The following is an 18,631-nucleotide window of genomic DNA, read 5'->3' as shown; positions in this document are numbered from 1 at the left end:
TTCACTTCTTGGTTTCCTGTTTACATGTAACCTTCTTACATTCTGCAGTGCTAGGTCCATAGGTAAATACTAGGCAATTAGTCTGCAGGCCATTACATGGCTTGCCAATAACCAGACAGTGACCAAAGGTGAGAATCAAACCCTGTACCTTGTATCTGCAAGGTAAACACCTTAATCAGGTAATCTGTACTTCATTTTCTAGTATACATTCATCATCCTAAGTGCTGTAAGAATTTCTCAAACACCAATAACTCTTTTTAAGGGCACATAGCACATTTTCTATACTAAAAATATTACAACTATCCCCCTCCAGAAATCCATCCATTTCAGACTTAATGATGGGTTGTAACACAGCTTATTGTCATTAAAATTCATTAGTCCATGCCTGTGGGTCAGTTTCAATTGGAAGGGTTGGTGCGGGAGCACTCATTGGCACAAACTGCTATTGCCACCCTTCTGTTTACTCATCCATTTTGTAGGGCTGTGGTCACTGACTAAACTGAAATGCCTATGTAATAAATAGTACTTTGAGGAATAGAAGGCCTACTTTATTGCTGAATCTTTCTACTGCTGAATATTTTCTTTTAGCAGTGTTTAATTTTCTGCTGATATAACATACATGATTCTCCTCATCATGAATGCCTTTAGACAGCATTGCTCGCAAACTTACCTCTGACATATCAGTATATAGGGTAAGTCCATTAGTAAAATTAGGGGTCACTAATATGAATTCAGAACATATGATCTTTTCAAGTTGATTAAATTTTCTGTTTGCCTCGAGTCCATTGTACCTGGAGAGGATATTTCAATTTTGCAGATTTGTGAAAGGACAGGCAATAGTGCAATATTAGTTACAGATTTTCTGTAGTAGCCAGTCAAGGGAAAACTTTCACTGCCAAGGTGATGTGGGTCCTTATTTCATCCAAAAGATGGTAGGGTTCAGGTCTTAGCCACAAAAGTTCTTATGGCTGCCTGTATGATGACCAGCGGCAACGGGGAAGAAATTTCATATACAAAAACCTTTTCACATTATTGGTTTTTGCAGCAAAGGGGACTCATACTTACAATATGGAGCTGGTGTGACTTTTCTGACTCACACTACCAACCTTGTAACAACACAAGACTTCACATAGCAACCTTACATTAGTACTGTGATAACGTTTTCTTCATAAATCTCATGGAGAGTACTCCTTGCTTCAAGGAATCATTGTAGTATGCCTAGCATGCATTTAATAATGGAACATTTGCTTTTTCTCTCTTATTTATAATTATAACTGCAGATACCAGAGATGACAAAAAGGCAATTTGCAGTTTGTAAACAATAGGAACACACTGAGTAATAAGATTAAGGTTATGATACATGTAAACATCTCATATTGCTGTTATCTTGTATACATTTCTTTCAGGAGCATTTTTTATTTTTAGTAGCTGACATACATTTATTCCAGGAGCACATCATACTATTAGTAACTTGAATACAATTCTTTCAGGTTGCTTCATTAAGTCCAGCTGATATCAGTTATGAAGAGTCCTTATCAACCTTACGACTTGCAGAAAGGTACTGTATTCCAGTTAAAAGACATTTTCTTTGCCATATCCAACTGTAAACAATGGATATTTTCAATTAAAAAGTGTTTAATGAATTATATATAACCATACTTCTCAACCTCTTAGAGCAAGAAATCTGGACAAAGCCATAAATAATGGGGGGACAAAGGCCCAAAAATAGGAACACATTTTAAATATTGCTTTTACAAACTTAAAAGTTTGATAGAATAACAAGCTTTGCATTCACATGAATTTTCTGAATAATACAAAGTCTGAAATTCAAATGTATGTCATTATTTTGTGACTTCAACCTTTAATAATTTGCCAGTAATTTGCTAGAAAACTACAATTTTATGAGAAAAAGACCAAAAATATAAAGCAAAAATCTGGAAATTCTGTGAAAATCTGTACACTTGAGAGATATGTATATAACAAGGAGACATATTCTAAAATGCTCTTGAAAAAGAAACTGAATAATAACAGCTTCCATCTTTTGTTAGTGATTCTGTACTTGAAGAAATGTCTCTCAAGGTATAGATTGCTGGAGACTGTAAAGAAATGCTTTCAGAGATCACACAGGTCAATACCAACATTGAGCTGCTTTTAAAATAACAAATGGCCCAATGTGGTAGAACAGCATTGTTTTATTTTCTTTGCTTATTTTTTACTCAAAAGTTAATATATGGACTTAATTACAGAATTTTAACTTTTTAAGTTGCCAAAATAGTTATCACACTTTGGCATTCCAGGAATTGCTGAGATAAAGAATATTTTCATGTTGAAGGGTTTCAGTAAGGTAGTGATAATAAAACTAACATTTTAAAGTATACACAACCAGGTACTGGCCAGATTTCTTATTTTCTGTAACTTTGCATGCATGCATGCATATATACATCTTACCAATTATACATGACAGTATGATATATTGAGCTATGTTATTCAGTATAATGGCTATCCCAAGTATCCAAACAATTAGGAAGACTGCAGTGTTAATGATACTCGGATAATAGTGTTATATTCAATGAACATATAACAGATGCATAAACAAATTCCCTGCATCCTCGGGAATTTCCAGGGAGATATCAGAAAAGACTGTGTATTACTTTTCAGGTCTGTTTAAATACACTGTGGGCTGGATTCATGAAGGCTTGCACTGAGTCTAAGAGTAGAATAAGACTCCATGCAGCCAACATGTCTGCCGAGCGATCCAGGAACAGCCGGTAGGGGCGTGCAACAGAGCTCCTTAAACTAGTCCTACACAGACAGAGCTTGGATATGCAAATTACCTCAATTGCAGGCGAAAGCTATGCAAATGAGGTAAATTTGCGATCCAGGAAACCTGAACCTGTCCGAGTAGGAGTAGTGTTATTTGTAGAAATGTACTCAGTTGACAACTGAGTACGGTTCTGCAAATAGCAAAACGGAGCCGTGACAAAAAGGATGCATTCACATGAGTAAGCATGCCAATGGCCAAAAATACAGCCATTGGCATTGTTAAGTGATGCAAAATAAAAATAAAATAACTTTTTTTTTTCATCCCGATCTCCGGGGTTTAAGCGTAGCGCAGCGCCGCACAAACTTGCAGTGCTCTAAAAACCAGAAAATCAATAATTAAGATCCACAAATGTGGATTTTAATGCTAATATGAATTTACAATGCAAGTGAATGGCAAGCTGAAGACAACATGGTCACTGAGTAGAGGTTGCTAAGGGGGGAAGCTCAGTCTAAGAGATGTAACCAAGCATTAGGAGGCAATCCAATGTAAATGAGGGTTAGGATAGTGAATCGCAAGTTTACATAGCAAATGAGCACAGTCAGTGGAGTGTAGGAGTAGGATAAGGGGAGTAACAGAGTAGAAGATAGGTGACATCATGAGTGGGGTATGTATGAAAGAAGTGAAGCTAATTGGAGCAGAGTGGCATGTGTCAGCTGTCATTTACACATCATTGAAAGAGGTGTGTCAACAGGTAGTCTATGTAAAGGCAAGAAATTGAAGGTGTATGCAGTGGATAACACTAAAGTTTCTTGCTGAGCAGGTATGCGCGCGTGTGTGTACCTGTAAACCCGAGTAAGACCGTGTGCGCACGTGTAAGTGTGAGTGCACGAGTTTAAGCCGGAGTAAGTATGTATAATGCTGTTTAAAGAGTTGTAAGCGCGTTTGCGCTGGTGTGCACGCGTTTTAACAAGAATAAGCAAGTTTTAGTCCATGTAAGCATGTGTGCCTGCGTGTGAGCTGCTGTGCGCGTGTTTGCGCTTGTGTGCGCGGCGCTGCCCCCCGAAGACACAGAAATGAAAAAGGAAGCACAACAAATAGTAGGAAGCTACCAGGGAGTACTAGCAGAGGTAGCAGGTGAAAACAATCAGAATCAGACAATTACACAGACAGTACACTAGCCCAGCCCAGCACTTAAAACTCTACAAACAACAGTCCATTATGTTTCTCACAAGAGACACTGCAACACTGCAGTAAGCTAATAGAAGTGAAAACTGAAAAAGCTTTACTGAGACAAAGAAATGTTAGGGGCTGCCATTGCTGTTATACGGAGACATATGCAACATGCTGAGGGTGGTGACAATGTGAATGCTGCTGGACAACCCACAGTGAGGAGATGGAGAAGAGTGTACAGGCCCAGGGTAACCTACCAGGGGCTACATGAGCTGGAGATAGTGGAGTGCTATAGAGTGGACAGAGACCTCTTTCACCAAATTGTTGAGCTGTGCAGGCCACGCCTCACACACAGAACCAACAGAGGGTAACCCATCCCAGTGGAAACCAAGGTATGTGTTGGCCTAAGAATATTAGCAACAGGTACCTTCCAGAGACCAACTGGTGATATGATGGGGATATCACAGGCATCAGCATCAAGGGTACTGCACCAGTTCCTGGATGCCATGTCAGCACATGTCAGTGATCATGTATATTTCCCCAATTCCCATGAGGTATTGGCCAGCAATATGCATCTCTTCCAGCAAATAGCGGAATACACTGAGGTAGTGGGTGCAATAGACTGCATGCACATATGCATCAAAGCACCAGCTGGTGAGCGGGGTAGGGTCTACTTCAACCGCAAGGGCTTCCCCTCCATCAACTGCCAGGTTGTGTGTGATGCCCAGGGCATAATACTGAATGTGTATGCTGGCTGCCCTGGAAGCTGTCATGATTCCCATATCTGGCATCTGACGCAGCTGTACCAGACATTTGCCAATGGAGACATCCCACATGGTCACCTAGTGGGGGATGCTGGCTATGCACTGGAGTCGTGGCTGATGACATCCATCAGAAATGCACACACACCTGCACAGGAATGCCATAATGAGGCACACGCACAAACACGAAATGTAATCGAGCATGTGTTTGGGCTGCTCAAGTCATGGTTCTGGTGCCTGGACACATCTGGTGGAGCCTTGCAGTACTCACCAACAACATGTACCCAAATTGTCATGGTATGTGCTATGCTACATAATATGATCCTGCAAAAACAGCTGCAGCAGGACCAGCATAGGCCTGGGCCAAATAGCCCCCCACCATTGCCAAGGCCATCACAGGCAGAGCGTGACTCGGAGGAGGAACAACCTGAGCCTGCTCCAGTAGGCAGAAGGAGGCATGCCCAGTATGCTTTGGCCTTGGCAAAGAGGCAATGCATAGCACACACACACTGGGTCAGTAGGAACTCTGGAAATTATACCTTTCTCTGTGTTTCACATATAGTAAAAGGGTTGCCTAAGTTGACACTACCTGCTTTCAAACATGTATAGGGAGTGTAGTATGTGCATCTGACATAGGCAGCCCTACAGCACCACCTGAGGCATAATTTCCATGTGTTAAACAATATAAAGCAGTGCTAAACAGCATTTACCACCATGTAGTATATGCAAACAAAATCGCACACACCAACTAGCACAACTGTGGTCAATGTTGAGTAATATTGGGCAACGTCCAGCAATGTTGGTGAATATTGAGCAATGTCGGACAAGCCTGGTCTAAGTAGGGCATAGCTGAATAAAAGCTAGCATGCTCATATTTGCTCTACTGGCCCTTAAGCAGTCTGGTCTGCTCAGTATGAAAATATAAAGCAGTGATGGGCCTCGAACCCAGGATACTGTGCACTATAGTTATAGTACTGAACCACTAAACCATGACAGTATTGCAGTAGTCAGCTTGTATGAAGAAATGTTGATAAGTGTATGCAAAGTATCTCATGGAAACCCTGCAGGCACAGCATAATCCCTGTCGAGTTATGACACAAAGGTGAGTCCTGCAGTAAGAATAGAACCTGACTTCCAACACACACAGTATAAATGTTAATATTGGTCATGTTCACACACATCAACAAATGTAGTGGACCTCAGATAGCAACATACTGAAAGGTCACACTGAGCATGCTCACACACTTGAATAAATGAGACAAATGTCAGGCAACAAAACACGGAAAGCCTGAACTGGGCATGCTCACACACATAGGCCATGTCTGAGTACAGCAGTGGGCCACACATATCTGGCAGTTGTGTGTGTTAACCCAGGAACCTCTCACTATCCAGCAATCTACCCTGTGCACACAGTTATATGACAACAGACACATATATAATATAGTGGAACCCTGTCATAATCAAATATGTTCTGCAGATACCTAAGTTGTTTATAGAAACTGTGAAAGCAAAGATGATAAAAACCTGCTAACAGTATCAGCAATAAGCAGTGTGCATCCCAAACATTATCATAGGTTCAGACGTCGATACTAGGCTATCTGCCCTAGGGCACGTACAAGCCTAGCCAGAGTGTGTTTTGCTTTTGCAACCCTGTCAGATTACTACACTGTGCCTGTGAATAGTAGGTCACACAAGATAGCCCATGTATGTTTAGTCTAGTGTGCTTCTGTCTAGCAGGGACCCAGAAGATATCCCAGGGGTAAACATACGATCACCCATCCAGTTGTCAAGATGTCTCCTGTAGGTGGTCAGTGGGTCTCTCTGCCTATGCAAAACCGGGATTACAATCCACAGTGAGTGGAGCCTCTGGGATAAGAATCTGTCCCTCCAGCATGTCCTATTAACATCTGTGCTGAGGTATATGTCCCTGGAGTGCGTAGCTCCAAGGGAGTCAGATATCCTAAGGTGGAGCATGTCCAGTAATTCTGGATTGGGTATTTCCATAAACAACAGGTACACATCATATCCGAGTAGGCAATAAGCGACTGAGTAGGGCTGGAGTTACTGTATCCGAACTGTGTAGGGCATCCATGTGAGTCCCTAGATCTGCTTGGTGAGGAACTTTTGTGGCCATTACATTTGCTGCAGGTGTCGGGTAAGGTACATCCCAAATGTGGCATTATAACCAAGTATGGTTCATGATGAGTATAGGGGCACAATTACCTCACTCAATCTAGATGTGAAACCATATGGGATAAGGTGGGCTATATATAGAAGGTCTGTCTAACCACTTTGGCAATGTGATTGTCAAAGGTGTCAGTACAAACAAGTCGTGTCCCCAAACCCCAAACAATTCCTACCATATGTAATGGATTACTACCTATGTGGTAATGTGTGGGCATGTTGTTATTCCCAAAGGGGATGACTATGCAACTAATGGCATTTAGCTGTAGGCCATGGCTCAGGCACCAGTCATCCATCTCTGTGGGACCCTGTTTGAGTATGCATGTGCCAGCTGGAGAGTTGGTTATGGCACCCAGTTTGCAGTTATCTGCGAACATGGTCAGCCATATTCCCCCTGTGTTAGTCTATATGTCAGACAAATATATACTGAACAAGAGAGGTCCCAGGACTGAGCCTTGTGCGATGCCATGTGTAACTAGTTTATAGTCAGACATGGCACCTGCAATACTGACCATGTGGGTGCTATCCCTAATCCAGGTAGCAATCCATCATGTGAGATATGTGTCCGTATCAACGCTGGTGAGCCTATGCATAATGGCTGAGTGGGGTAATGTGTTGAAGGGTTTTTCAAGGTCTAGGTAGGCTGTGTGGACAACTGTCCCTACGTCGATGGACCCAGTAACTGTTTAAAGAATACAAGATCTGCCCACAACAATGCTGAAATGTGTAGGACACAGTGTCTGTAGGTTCCCGATGTCTATGTGTATGAGTCCCATGATAATACGCTCCATAGCTTTGCAGAACAGGCTAGTTAGGCTTCTAGGGCGATATTGTCTGTGGTCCGTTGTGGCACCAACTCTGTGTTGGATACATATCCTGTAGTAACTTCGATATTGAACAGTGACATAATGTGAGGGCTACGTCTGTCATGAAGCTCGTGTAAGATGCATGCCTGGACACCGTCTGGTCCCATTGATGCTGTGTTGTCCACTTTGGGTAGGGCAGCACTCACCTGTTAATTTGTGATGTCAGGGAGGTTACACTCTTTTGGGATGGATAATTGCTCTTTAGGGGGATGGGGGAGGAGACATCTGCGCTAAACCTGTTTTCCAGGATGTTGGCAATGTCAGTGGGTTCAGGGTATGTTTAGTCAGTATGCAGTAACTTACAGCATATCAGTGTGTCCACCCAGGTTCCTGACATAACTGAAGAAGGCCTTGTGATTGTCCTACATGTCTGGTGCAATTGTCTATTAGAAGTGGGCCTTAGATAAATTCATGAGTGATCATAGCTGTCTGCTAGTACAGATCACAGATGCCTTCCCTGTCTGGGATTATGCTCTATCATGTAGTAGCTTCCTCCTGTCATTGTATAGCTTATTAATGGCTGGGGTCTACCATTGGAGGAGTGAGTCTTGTTGTTATTTGGGATAGCACAATCCATGCAGTCCACTAGGTGTCCATAGAATGTGTGTGTAAAGGATTCAGCAGTCTGAGACATATTTACCACTGTCCCAGGGTCTCTGAAGGATACCATCTTGCTTTGGTGAAGTGAGACGTTGGCTTATGAGAAGTTCACTAAGATTACCCAGGATGGGTGTGGGGACGGGATATGGATGTTCAGTGAGATAAATGTATGTTCTGACCTTACCAATGAGGGATATATCACTGGTGTGGAACACAGAGTCCCCAAGTTGGTGATGATCAGGTCCAATATGTTTTCCCCTCTTGTGGGTGTGGTGACCAGTTGTGCCATAGCATATAAGTTTACAAATAGTAGCGACTTTTGGGTGAGGGTGTTGGAGCTTGAGTAGTATCCCCAGTCAATGTTTGGGTATTTGAAGTCGCCCAATATAATGGTGTTTGGGGAGACCTTCATATTCTCCATTGTTCCCAGGAAAGCCGAGTGTGGTTCCTCAGTTTGGGAGGGTGGTCTGTAGCAGGCAACAAACTGAAAGGCAGTTTTGCACAATGTTAGTTGCATATGTAGGGTCTGTGATGCTTCGTGCAGTGCTACTAACCCGGAGGTGTGTGTATCTGGGATGTATATGGATACTCCCCCTATTTGTGTTGTCCATTCCGAGTCTTGTGGTCAGAAAGCATGGTATGAAACATAACCTGGTAGTGCTGGTGTGCATTTGTGAGCATGAACCAGCATCTGTTAGTGCACAGATATCGCTATTCTCCATACTGAGGAGAGTCCTGAGTGGGCACAGTTTGAGGGTAACATATCTGGTGTTGAGCAGCATTACCCTTAGTTTCATTCACTCTGTAATGTCTGTGGAGGTGGGTTTGTCTTTTGAGCCCTGCTTAAAAAAGGCACTATGGTGGTAGCAACAGCCTTAGCCAGTATTCGAAAGTCCAAGGGTGACAGGTGCAAGCTGCCCATAGCGAAGCTACGTGGCATGTCGAGCATGTCACCCCAGGCTGACAGACACTGGATCCCCTTTGAATGACACCAATATGTTAGCCAGCTGTTAAACGTGATAAGTTTGTATACTGTGACATCATACTTGGTGAATGTAAGATGCTACACAAGGCCAGGGTCATTCTGGCCTGGCCTACATGATCAGAATGTTCTTCTATGTATCATGTCATGTGGTCTAGGGAGGAATGTCTGAGGTTTTACGCACCAGCATGGACAATGATGGAGCCATTTCTGTACTTGCTGAGTGCATGTGTTATGTGGTGAATCCTGGCACCCGACAGACAGCTCAAAGTGACCATCCCCTTGTTTGGCCTGGTGAGTGGGATTTCAGTGTGTCTGACAATAAGTGTCACCTATTACAAGTGTATTAGGTGTGTTGCTTATCCCGAAGGGCAGTGACTGTGTGGTACACTGACATTGTGAACTATGTGATATGTCGGTATTGTAGTGGGGTAGCAGTTGTTTGTGTGTCCACTTTGGAGGTCTCTGCTGCTTAGGCAGAGTTTATTTAGAGCCTCCGAGTATGTTTATGTGTGATAATGTGGTTTGATTGCTGTGGCTATAGGTTTATGTGAGACTGATATGTGGTGTGCGTGGTTACATTCTCCACCTGATAGACTGTGCCAGTCATGGGTCGAGAGAGCTCAGCTTCCCTCCTGTATGTCTTTATAGTTGCATCTCTCACATATATCTGAGTTTGTTGGGAGAAGGAGATGGTTGTCTGTGTACATGAGGCAGTTGTGACATTGTGTCAAAATCACAATATTCACCAGCTGGACTGGAGAGTACACACAAAACCGACCCCTGGACATGCCAGGATATTATGATGACATACTCTGTAGACTGATCACAAAGGATCAGTAGTGTGTTAAGTATGTAAAAGAGTATAAAAAGGATTAGTGCTCAGGTTTGTCGGTGTTTTGTAAAGAGCAGCTGTGAAGGAGTCCAGACGGAATCATGACACCTCCTTCAGCTATGTCATAAATAGCAATGTACACTCATGTATGTCCTGAGTCAGGCCAACTGTACCTGACTGACAGTGCTGACATCCTGTCAGACAGGCCCATATATACATACCTACCTCCCACTGCCGAATGTCACTATCATCATACCTGGAGATATCACATGTAGAATGGGTGAACAGCTCCTCCCAAAGCCAAAAGCATGGCAGCAATTGGATTACATTGTTTCCCTATATGTGTCATGAATGAACTACAGAACAAACAGACCCTGCACCTGAGCAGTCTGTTGAGCCTCACCCTCTCCACAGGACCTGGAACCGTTGAATGTGTTACAGCAACATATGGCTCTCCCCACAAGTGTTGGTGCACAATACACCATGGGAAGTATAGTCCAGTAAGCCTATGAAGTCTGATTTGCAAGGCCATGGAGTCTATCATGGTTGAAGTCATAAACAGAACTATTGGAAGATGACAAACACACAACCCTACCAACTGTGGTATGTTCATGTGCAGATCATGGTTCCCAAACATGCTAGACTGTTTGCAAGGCAGCCACCCAGGACACACATCACTGAACGGAGCTACACGTCTCACATAGACTTTGAATAGCCCTGTATCAACATCTCAGATACATGGCGTATCTACAAAACCAACAATCTGTGCATAAATATGTGTTGACATATGAAGGAATGTCAACTTGTCCACAGATAGCTAACACAAGCTAAGAATTATGTGGTCCTGTTCAAGCTGTTGACACCTGCCGACCTACATGGCTCATTCCTGGGATTGCATAAAACAAAGTATACACACATTACCATGTCCAGTCTGATGATGTCAGCATCCTACAAATATAGCAGGAGAAAAGAAGCCACCCAGTAAAGCATATAGTGCACCGTGTTAATGCATATCTCTTTAGTATCATAACATAGGTAGCGGTTTGAATCCTGCAATTGCTGACTGTGTGTGTGTGTGTGTGGGGGGTTTGATTTCCTTTGAGAGGAGTTCCCTTTTTGGAGACCTGGAAAACACATTAAAAGAGGTACATTCCTCTTTGGAAAGTCTGATGATGTCAGCATCCTACAAATATAGCAGGAGGAAACAAAACACACAATAAGGTATATAGCACACCGTGTTAATGTGTAACTCTCTAGTATCATAACATAGTTAGGTAGGGGTTTAAATCCTGCAATTGCTGACTGTGCATGTGGGAGGGGGTCTGTATGTGTATGATTTCCTTTGAGAGGAGTTCCCTTTTTGGAGACTGGGAAAACACATTAAAAGAGGTACATTCCTCTTTGGAAAGTCTGATGATGTCAGCATCCTACAAATATAGCAGGAGGAAACAAAACACCCAATAAGGCATATAGCACATTGTGTTAATGCTTATCTCTCTAGTGTCATAACATAATTAAGTAGGGGTTTGAATCCTGCAATTGTTGACTGTGTGGGTGGGGATGTGTGTGATTTCCTTTGAGAGGAGTGCCCTTTTTGGAGACCGGGAAACCACATTAAAAGAGATACATTCCTCTTTGGAAAATCTGATGATGTCAGCATCCTACAAATATAGCAGGAGGAAACAAAACACCCAATAAGGCATATAGCACATTGTGTTAATGCTTATCTCTCTATTGTCATAACATAGCTAGGTAGGGATTTGAATCCTGCAAATGCTGACAGTGTGTGTTTGGGTGTGTTTGTGTGTGATTCCCTAAGAGAGGTGCTCCCTTTTTGGAGACTGGGAAAACACATTAAAAGAGGTACATTCCTCTTTGGAAAGTCTGATGATGTCAGTATCCTACAAATATAGCAGGAGAAAACAAATCACCCAGTAAAGCATATAGCGTGCCGTGTTAATGCGTATCTCTCTAATATCATAACATAGTTAGGTAGGGGTTTGAAATCTGCAATTATTGAATGTGTGTGTGTGTGTGTGTGTGTGTGTGTGTGTGTGAGAGAGAGAGAGAGAGACACTATAGGACAGTGCAGTGTGGGTTTTGCTTTTACTATGCTATGACATATCAGGATTAAAACAGTATGTGCATTGCACACATCAGGTATCTGTGTGGCAAATAAATATATGTACATGTGACCTCAATTAGTACATAGATGTGAAGCCTGCATACTACATGAATACATTAGTTTCCTTTGACAGATTGTGCCGCTGCTTCTCAGATCGTAGGTCACATATGTATGTATGTGACAAGGCCGGCCACTGTAGTGATCTGTGGCCAAGGTCATCTGTGCCACACACACCCATGACAGTTACAGAGTAGTGTGAGTTAGGGTACATGTCTGGGGTATATGTCAGACATGTTCATACACAACAACGACTGGCAATATTGGGCAGTCATTATAGGTGTACAACAGTCTTGTGGATATGCATTCAGGCCCCTAATGTCTTATGTGATACACCGAGGGACTCCACAATACCTCTAGATATGTGGATACCAAGGGACAGATGACATAACACGTGGCTGTAAGTACACATTGGTACCCAACATACATGTTGGGGGCTACCACCTATGTGGTACTGTCGGGATAGTATGTATAGTAAATGTGGATGACTATGCCATAGTTGGCCTAGTGCAATACATGTGTCGGACAACAGGTATCTGTATGATACCCTTGTGTAGGATATGTGTCCCATCCAAAGAATGCATTGTAGGCCAATGCATGCATTTCCAGATGTGGATGGACATATCCCTAGTGTGTTTGCATGTACCTAAGAGGCCTATATGCCAAACAGGTGTGGTCCCAAGAATGGGTGGCAGTCAATACCACTGGTTACTGTTATAGTATAGTACCGGAAGGATCCCACTGTTACTGAGTTCCCTACAGCTGTGTGTCAGTTGTCAGGACATCATCTAATGATTGCTTATAATCATGCTGTTGAGGTTGTGTATACTACCAGAATGCAAAACATTGACAGATATTAACAGTATCACCCACAGCATAGTGTCAACCCATGTCATATACACATGTGCACCCATGTTAGTACATATCCGTAGTAGAATGCATACTGGCTATCGAGAGATACTATGAGATGTTAACAATGTGTAAAATAGGGTATGTCACACGTCCCATGTGTCCACTATGCATGTACATGCAGACAGTGCGCACCCACCATGTTCACAGATGTACACCTGCTAATCTGTACTGCACACATCACACAAATACTGTCCACTCACTAACACATGCTGGCAACACTCTACTCTTCAGCCAAGTGGCACATGGCCGGACGATACATACTCAGACCTAACACTGGTGTAAACAATGCTACATTGACAATCAGAGCTTTGATGCATCATGCCTGCTCAGATATACCTACAAGGATATCATTACAGTTTCCTGTTGACAACTTGCTAATATTGCTACACTGCTATAATGTCACCCTGTGCATCAGTACCATGATAGCCTGTTCTTGCATCAATGTTACAGATGACAGGAGGTGGCACAGGTGTCATCATATGCACAGGGTGTGTTGCTGGTTTGCCAGAGCCCAACACTGACCCATCCAATCGACATGTCTGTGTGTGCGTGCGTGTGTGTGTGAGGGACAATAGTATAGCATGGGCCAATGTTGATGTAATGTATGTGTGTATGTGTGAGCCCTAGTTGTTTGGTTAATGTGTGTGTGTCTGCATGCACACAGCTCCACCATGTGGCTGCCATATATGGGAGGTTGTAGGGCAGCCACAGACTGTACCTGCCAGGCTGTACAGATCACTGTCTCTGGCCACGGACACAGTACATGCACCTGTCAGGGGTGCTACGGACAGTATTGGGTACCAACCCTGACTGGGTACTGGGTACTATCATCAGAGGCAGAGGTATGTTGAGTGGACCCATGTCCCTGCTGGGACTGGCCAGAGCCACGTGCATGTGGTCTACTAGGACGGTCAATCGACAGGCCAGCCCCAGCATTGCTGGGGCTGGTGCTGGCACTACGGGAGTGGCTGTGATCTGTTGGCCATCCACGACGACTGCCAGCCATTGATGTTGCTGGCATGTGTCCGCGTCAACATCTCACCCGTCCCGCGCGGTCCTGGCTCATGGAAAACACATTGTGGAGGGCATCTAATGTCTCCCCCCAATGTCTATCAATGACCTTGGTGTAATTCTGGATGGCGCCAGCAAGGTTATGGATGCTGTCATTGATAGCAGTGTTATGGGCCCTCTGCGCCCTTAGTCCCTGTCTGGTGTACCGCTCCATACGTGCCTGTGCCTGCATTATAGCCCGGAACATAGTTGTGATTGTAAGACCTGTGAGGGCACGTCTGCCAGGGGCAATATGACCAGCGGTGCTGCCCCGAGAACCCCTCGACATCTGCCTATGTGGTACTGTTCCAGGAATCCAGGTATGGCTGCTGTGAGGGGATGCAAGTGCCATAGGTACCACAGTATCCTGGTCAATGCCAACTGTATACTGTCCCTCAGCTAAGGCCATTGGTGATGAGGGATGTATTGGCAGTATGAGTGTGTGCATAGATGGGGTTGAAAACTGTGTACTGTTGATTGGCGGACCAACGACAGACCCTGTCAAACCTGCCTGTTCCACAATGCATGTTTCATCATCTCCACTATTTGTGGCAGTGACTTCAGGTTCCCTGCTGCATTCAGCCACCCCAAACTCAGCACCTGTGAGAGGAAGACAGGAAACACACTTTACAATCTGTACATGATGTTAGCACACATGCACACATGCACACATGCACACATGAACACATGCACACATGCACACATGCACACATATGCACACATGAACACATGCACAGATGCACACATGCACATATGCACACATATGCACACATGCACACATATGCACATACACACACACAGCACATGCACACATACACATAGTGGGCCATGAACACATGCACACATGAACACATGCACACATACACACATGTGACAGCATGCAGACTATGTGTTGCTCAAGACCATGCAGTGCATGCACATGCCCTATTTCATGACAGCATACATGGCTTTGATGCATGTGTGTAGTTGTTCAGGGATTGGCTACACACTGTAACACAATGTGTACATGGACACACCATTGCTGTGTAAGTATTATCACCTCTGCAATGTCCTGTGCACCATCATGCACAGGTATACATACCATGCCTGCATGTGTTATCTGTGTGACACATAGATTTTCATGTCTGCTTACAGTGTCTGTATCCATAGCAGATAATACTGGGCACAGGTGTAGCATATGCATGCTGTGTACACACACGGGATGAGTGGTGCATGTAGATGTGAAGTAATCCACATGCTCGACATGCCCATTGTACAGTGGTTATGGTGAGTGTGGGACATATTGCAGATATGTTGGTGCCAGCCATGACATGGCATGCTACACAACTGCAACATTATACACCACACATACCCAGTGTGTGTCATGTGACTTATACACCCGATAGCATTCCAGGACATATATGTGTCACTTTGTACAGATGGTGATTGCTATGCATATTTTGTATACTGGCATATGTTAGCACACACACACATGCTATGCATATTGTGTATAGGTGCATATGTTTGCACACACACAACATTGAGGTGCAAAGCAATGACTGCTATGTGTAGTACTGTGGTCACTGTAACTGGATGGGGTGTAGTACCATGAGCCATCATCATCATGCATCATGTGGTCACTCATGGCTACTAATGTGTGACAGACCACCACCTAGCATGCTGTACCTGTACTGCAGTGCCATGGCTATGTTCACAATTACACAGCCACTTTGTACATGGGTGTATGGGTGCCTAATAGGGAGCATTGCCTAACATGACTGTGTTATGTGTTGAAGAGTGTTGCACAGCCCCATGATAGGCCTCTACCCCTGAGGTTTATCATGTGTGTGTGGATGACATGTGGGATACTGAAGTGTGACCTTACAGCAGGTGTGTGGTAATGCCATATGTAGCATGCTGAGGTGTACTGCGTATGATAAACGTGTTATGTTGTGTACAGCTGTAGCAACTGTGCCTATCCAATGTGCAGTACGGTGATGCCACAACTGTGTCTGATGCTCTGTGTATTGCATGTCATTGAGGCAGCTACTGACATTACTTAGCTGTGCAATGTCTTACAGCAAACATGCATGACATGCATTATGCATAGGTGTGTTATGTGTACATGGCCTACACCTCACCTATGACATGCACATTTCATTACCATCATTGCAGTTATACCACACTCATCAGCATGGATCGTCTGCCCTGCTGTCACACCAGAGGGACCTACGAGAATATGAGAGAGTTCATCAGTGGCCACAACTGTGGCATTGCTACTGTGGGTTTGCTAAACTACAGTAGAACAACTGTCGACAGTCACAGGTGTACAGATAATATTCCAAATATCAGTACTGCACAACACTAGGCAGCACAACTGCTAAACACACAGTACACAGCTCACGTAGACATAATCTAACAATACAGGTAACTGTAGTCTACAGATAGGGCATGTTACATGCACAATCCATGTGAACATGCTGGGTGGCTCCAGCCACCATGATGACACATGTGTGTGGGAGTTGCTGTTGTTAACCAGGAGCCACCACGCTTAGGAGCAGCTCCTCCACTCTAAAGAGAGGGGATGAATGGCCACCACACCACCTGTGGCAAGCTGTTGTCTCTGGATATCAGATGCACACCGCTGGACATGTTTAATTAAATCACTGCAGTGATGGCATACCTGGTCATATGTCCGGTTATGCATGCCTATGTCATTTACCCGACAAACAAGGTCTTGCCACAGTGCAGTCCGCTCATGCTGGTGCTGGCTGTCTCTGGAAAACAACAGTGTGTAGTGCTGCATCAGGCTTTGCTGAATCCCCTCTTCCTCCTCTACTGTGTAAGATGGGTTACGTTGGTGGGCTATCAGGCTGAAAGAGAAATGAACAATATGTGTGAGCGAGTCCTGTGGCACACTTTACACCCTTAACCACAGATATCACTTCACTGCCATATATACCATCCGTTTGTCTGTCACAGGATACACACGTTCAATACCACATATTGGTTCTCAGGCCACAACTGACTAACAGTGCCTGGCACACTCTATATATCAAACCACTATACAACAGTACCCGGCACACTGTTTGTGACACAATGCACAACCTTGCCACAGGGGTATATATCATGCTAATGCACAAACAAAGATGTCATCCATTGCAATGAATGTAAAGTACAGTTACAGTAGTACCAGTAAACTACCCTAGTCGTTGATGCCATAGCCCTGCCTAACATATGTGCACAGTTGTTAATATAGGTGGCATACTGCTGTTACAGAGTATATATGTTGCTAGATACACATGTATACACTGTAACACACATATGATTGCGGCCATGGTACAGGCATAATTACACACACATCAGACAAATATGCAACACACCACTGTATGCCAGCATGGATGAGCTTTACCTGTGTACCATACAGTACTGTGTGCCACTACTTACAAAACCCTTATGCCTGAGTTATGTCCTCTGTGCAGACTACAGGAAACACACATGACAGTGTTTCCAAGCAATGTGAACACACACCATACTGTGCTGTTTAGGCCTACAGCTTTAGGTAGTGCTACAGTTCATATGGGAGTCAGATTCACCAGCAGTACCACTCACTAAGCATACATGTATTGCTTTAGCCTACAATGGGACACCAGAGTCATCAACAAGGCACTACGTCACATCATATGCCATAGTACTATGTCTGCCTAACAATAACATACACATCTTTTGCTGGCCTCACAGCTAGGATAGACACTACCATGTCAGATACAACTTCACACTATGCTTATTGAACCTCACATAGCAGGTATTGCTTTGAGTACATGTGTGAGTGCATAGTGTCATAGGTAGATGAGATGCTGTTGGCACTAGGGACTACAGCAGCCTAGCCATATGCTACCCTGGCCTTTGCCACACATGTACTTTGATTTCACCTGCTCCTGTCAACCAAACCACAGAGGGGATTCCTGGGGTGTATTACCAATCTCGGAAACAATCATCAGGTGGTCAAACCTGAATGTTGCTGCTTCCAGTACACATTTCTCAATGTAGACATGTACTCTAGTTTGCTATTAATAGGTGGTCTATTCCAGAGTATGGCATATCTCTGAGATAGGAACCTATCCCTCCAGCATGTGCTGTTTAGTGAGCTGATGAGGTTTAGGGCCCTAGAGCATGTAGCCCGGAGGGATTGTGGTATGTTGCCATGGTGGTTGTCACACAACTATGGGTCTGACATACCTCTGTATGTCCGGCAGAGGTCACCTCTGTGTGGGTGGTATGCAATACAGTCTAGCTGTGGTTTTGTGAGTCAGTCTGCATAGGGCATCTGTTTGAGGCCAGTATTA

General features: G+C 43.9%; 1 protein-coding gene across 1 annotated transcript in view; it reads left to right on the top strand.

The window, feature by feature from the left end:
- The window catches only part of LOC122803875 (kinesin-like protein KIF28P), a 251,684-nt gene that overhangs the window by 165,912 nt on the left and 67,141 nt on the right, over window positions 1-18,631 (top strand). The window contains exon 8 of the mRNA XM_044073555.1: window positions 1,491-1,558. Within this exon, the coding sequence (XP_043929490.1) occupies window positions 1,491-1,558 (68 nt within the window). The remainder of the gene's footprint in view (window positions 1-1,490; window positions 1,559-18,631) is intronic.

The sequence above is a fragment of the Protopterus annectens genome, chromosome 6.part0 (genome assembly GCF_019279795.1).
Source record: "Protopterus annectens isolate FY-2018-M chromosome 6.part0, PAN1.0, whole genome shotgun sequence".
Lineage (NCBI taxonomy): Eukaryota > Metazoa > Chordata > Ceratodontiformes > Protopteridae > Protopterus > Protopterus annectens.
Note: the sequence above shows the minus strand (reverse complement) of the source record. Positions and strands in the feature narration are given on the sequence as shown.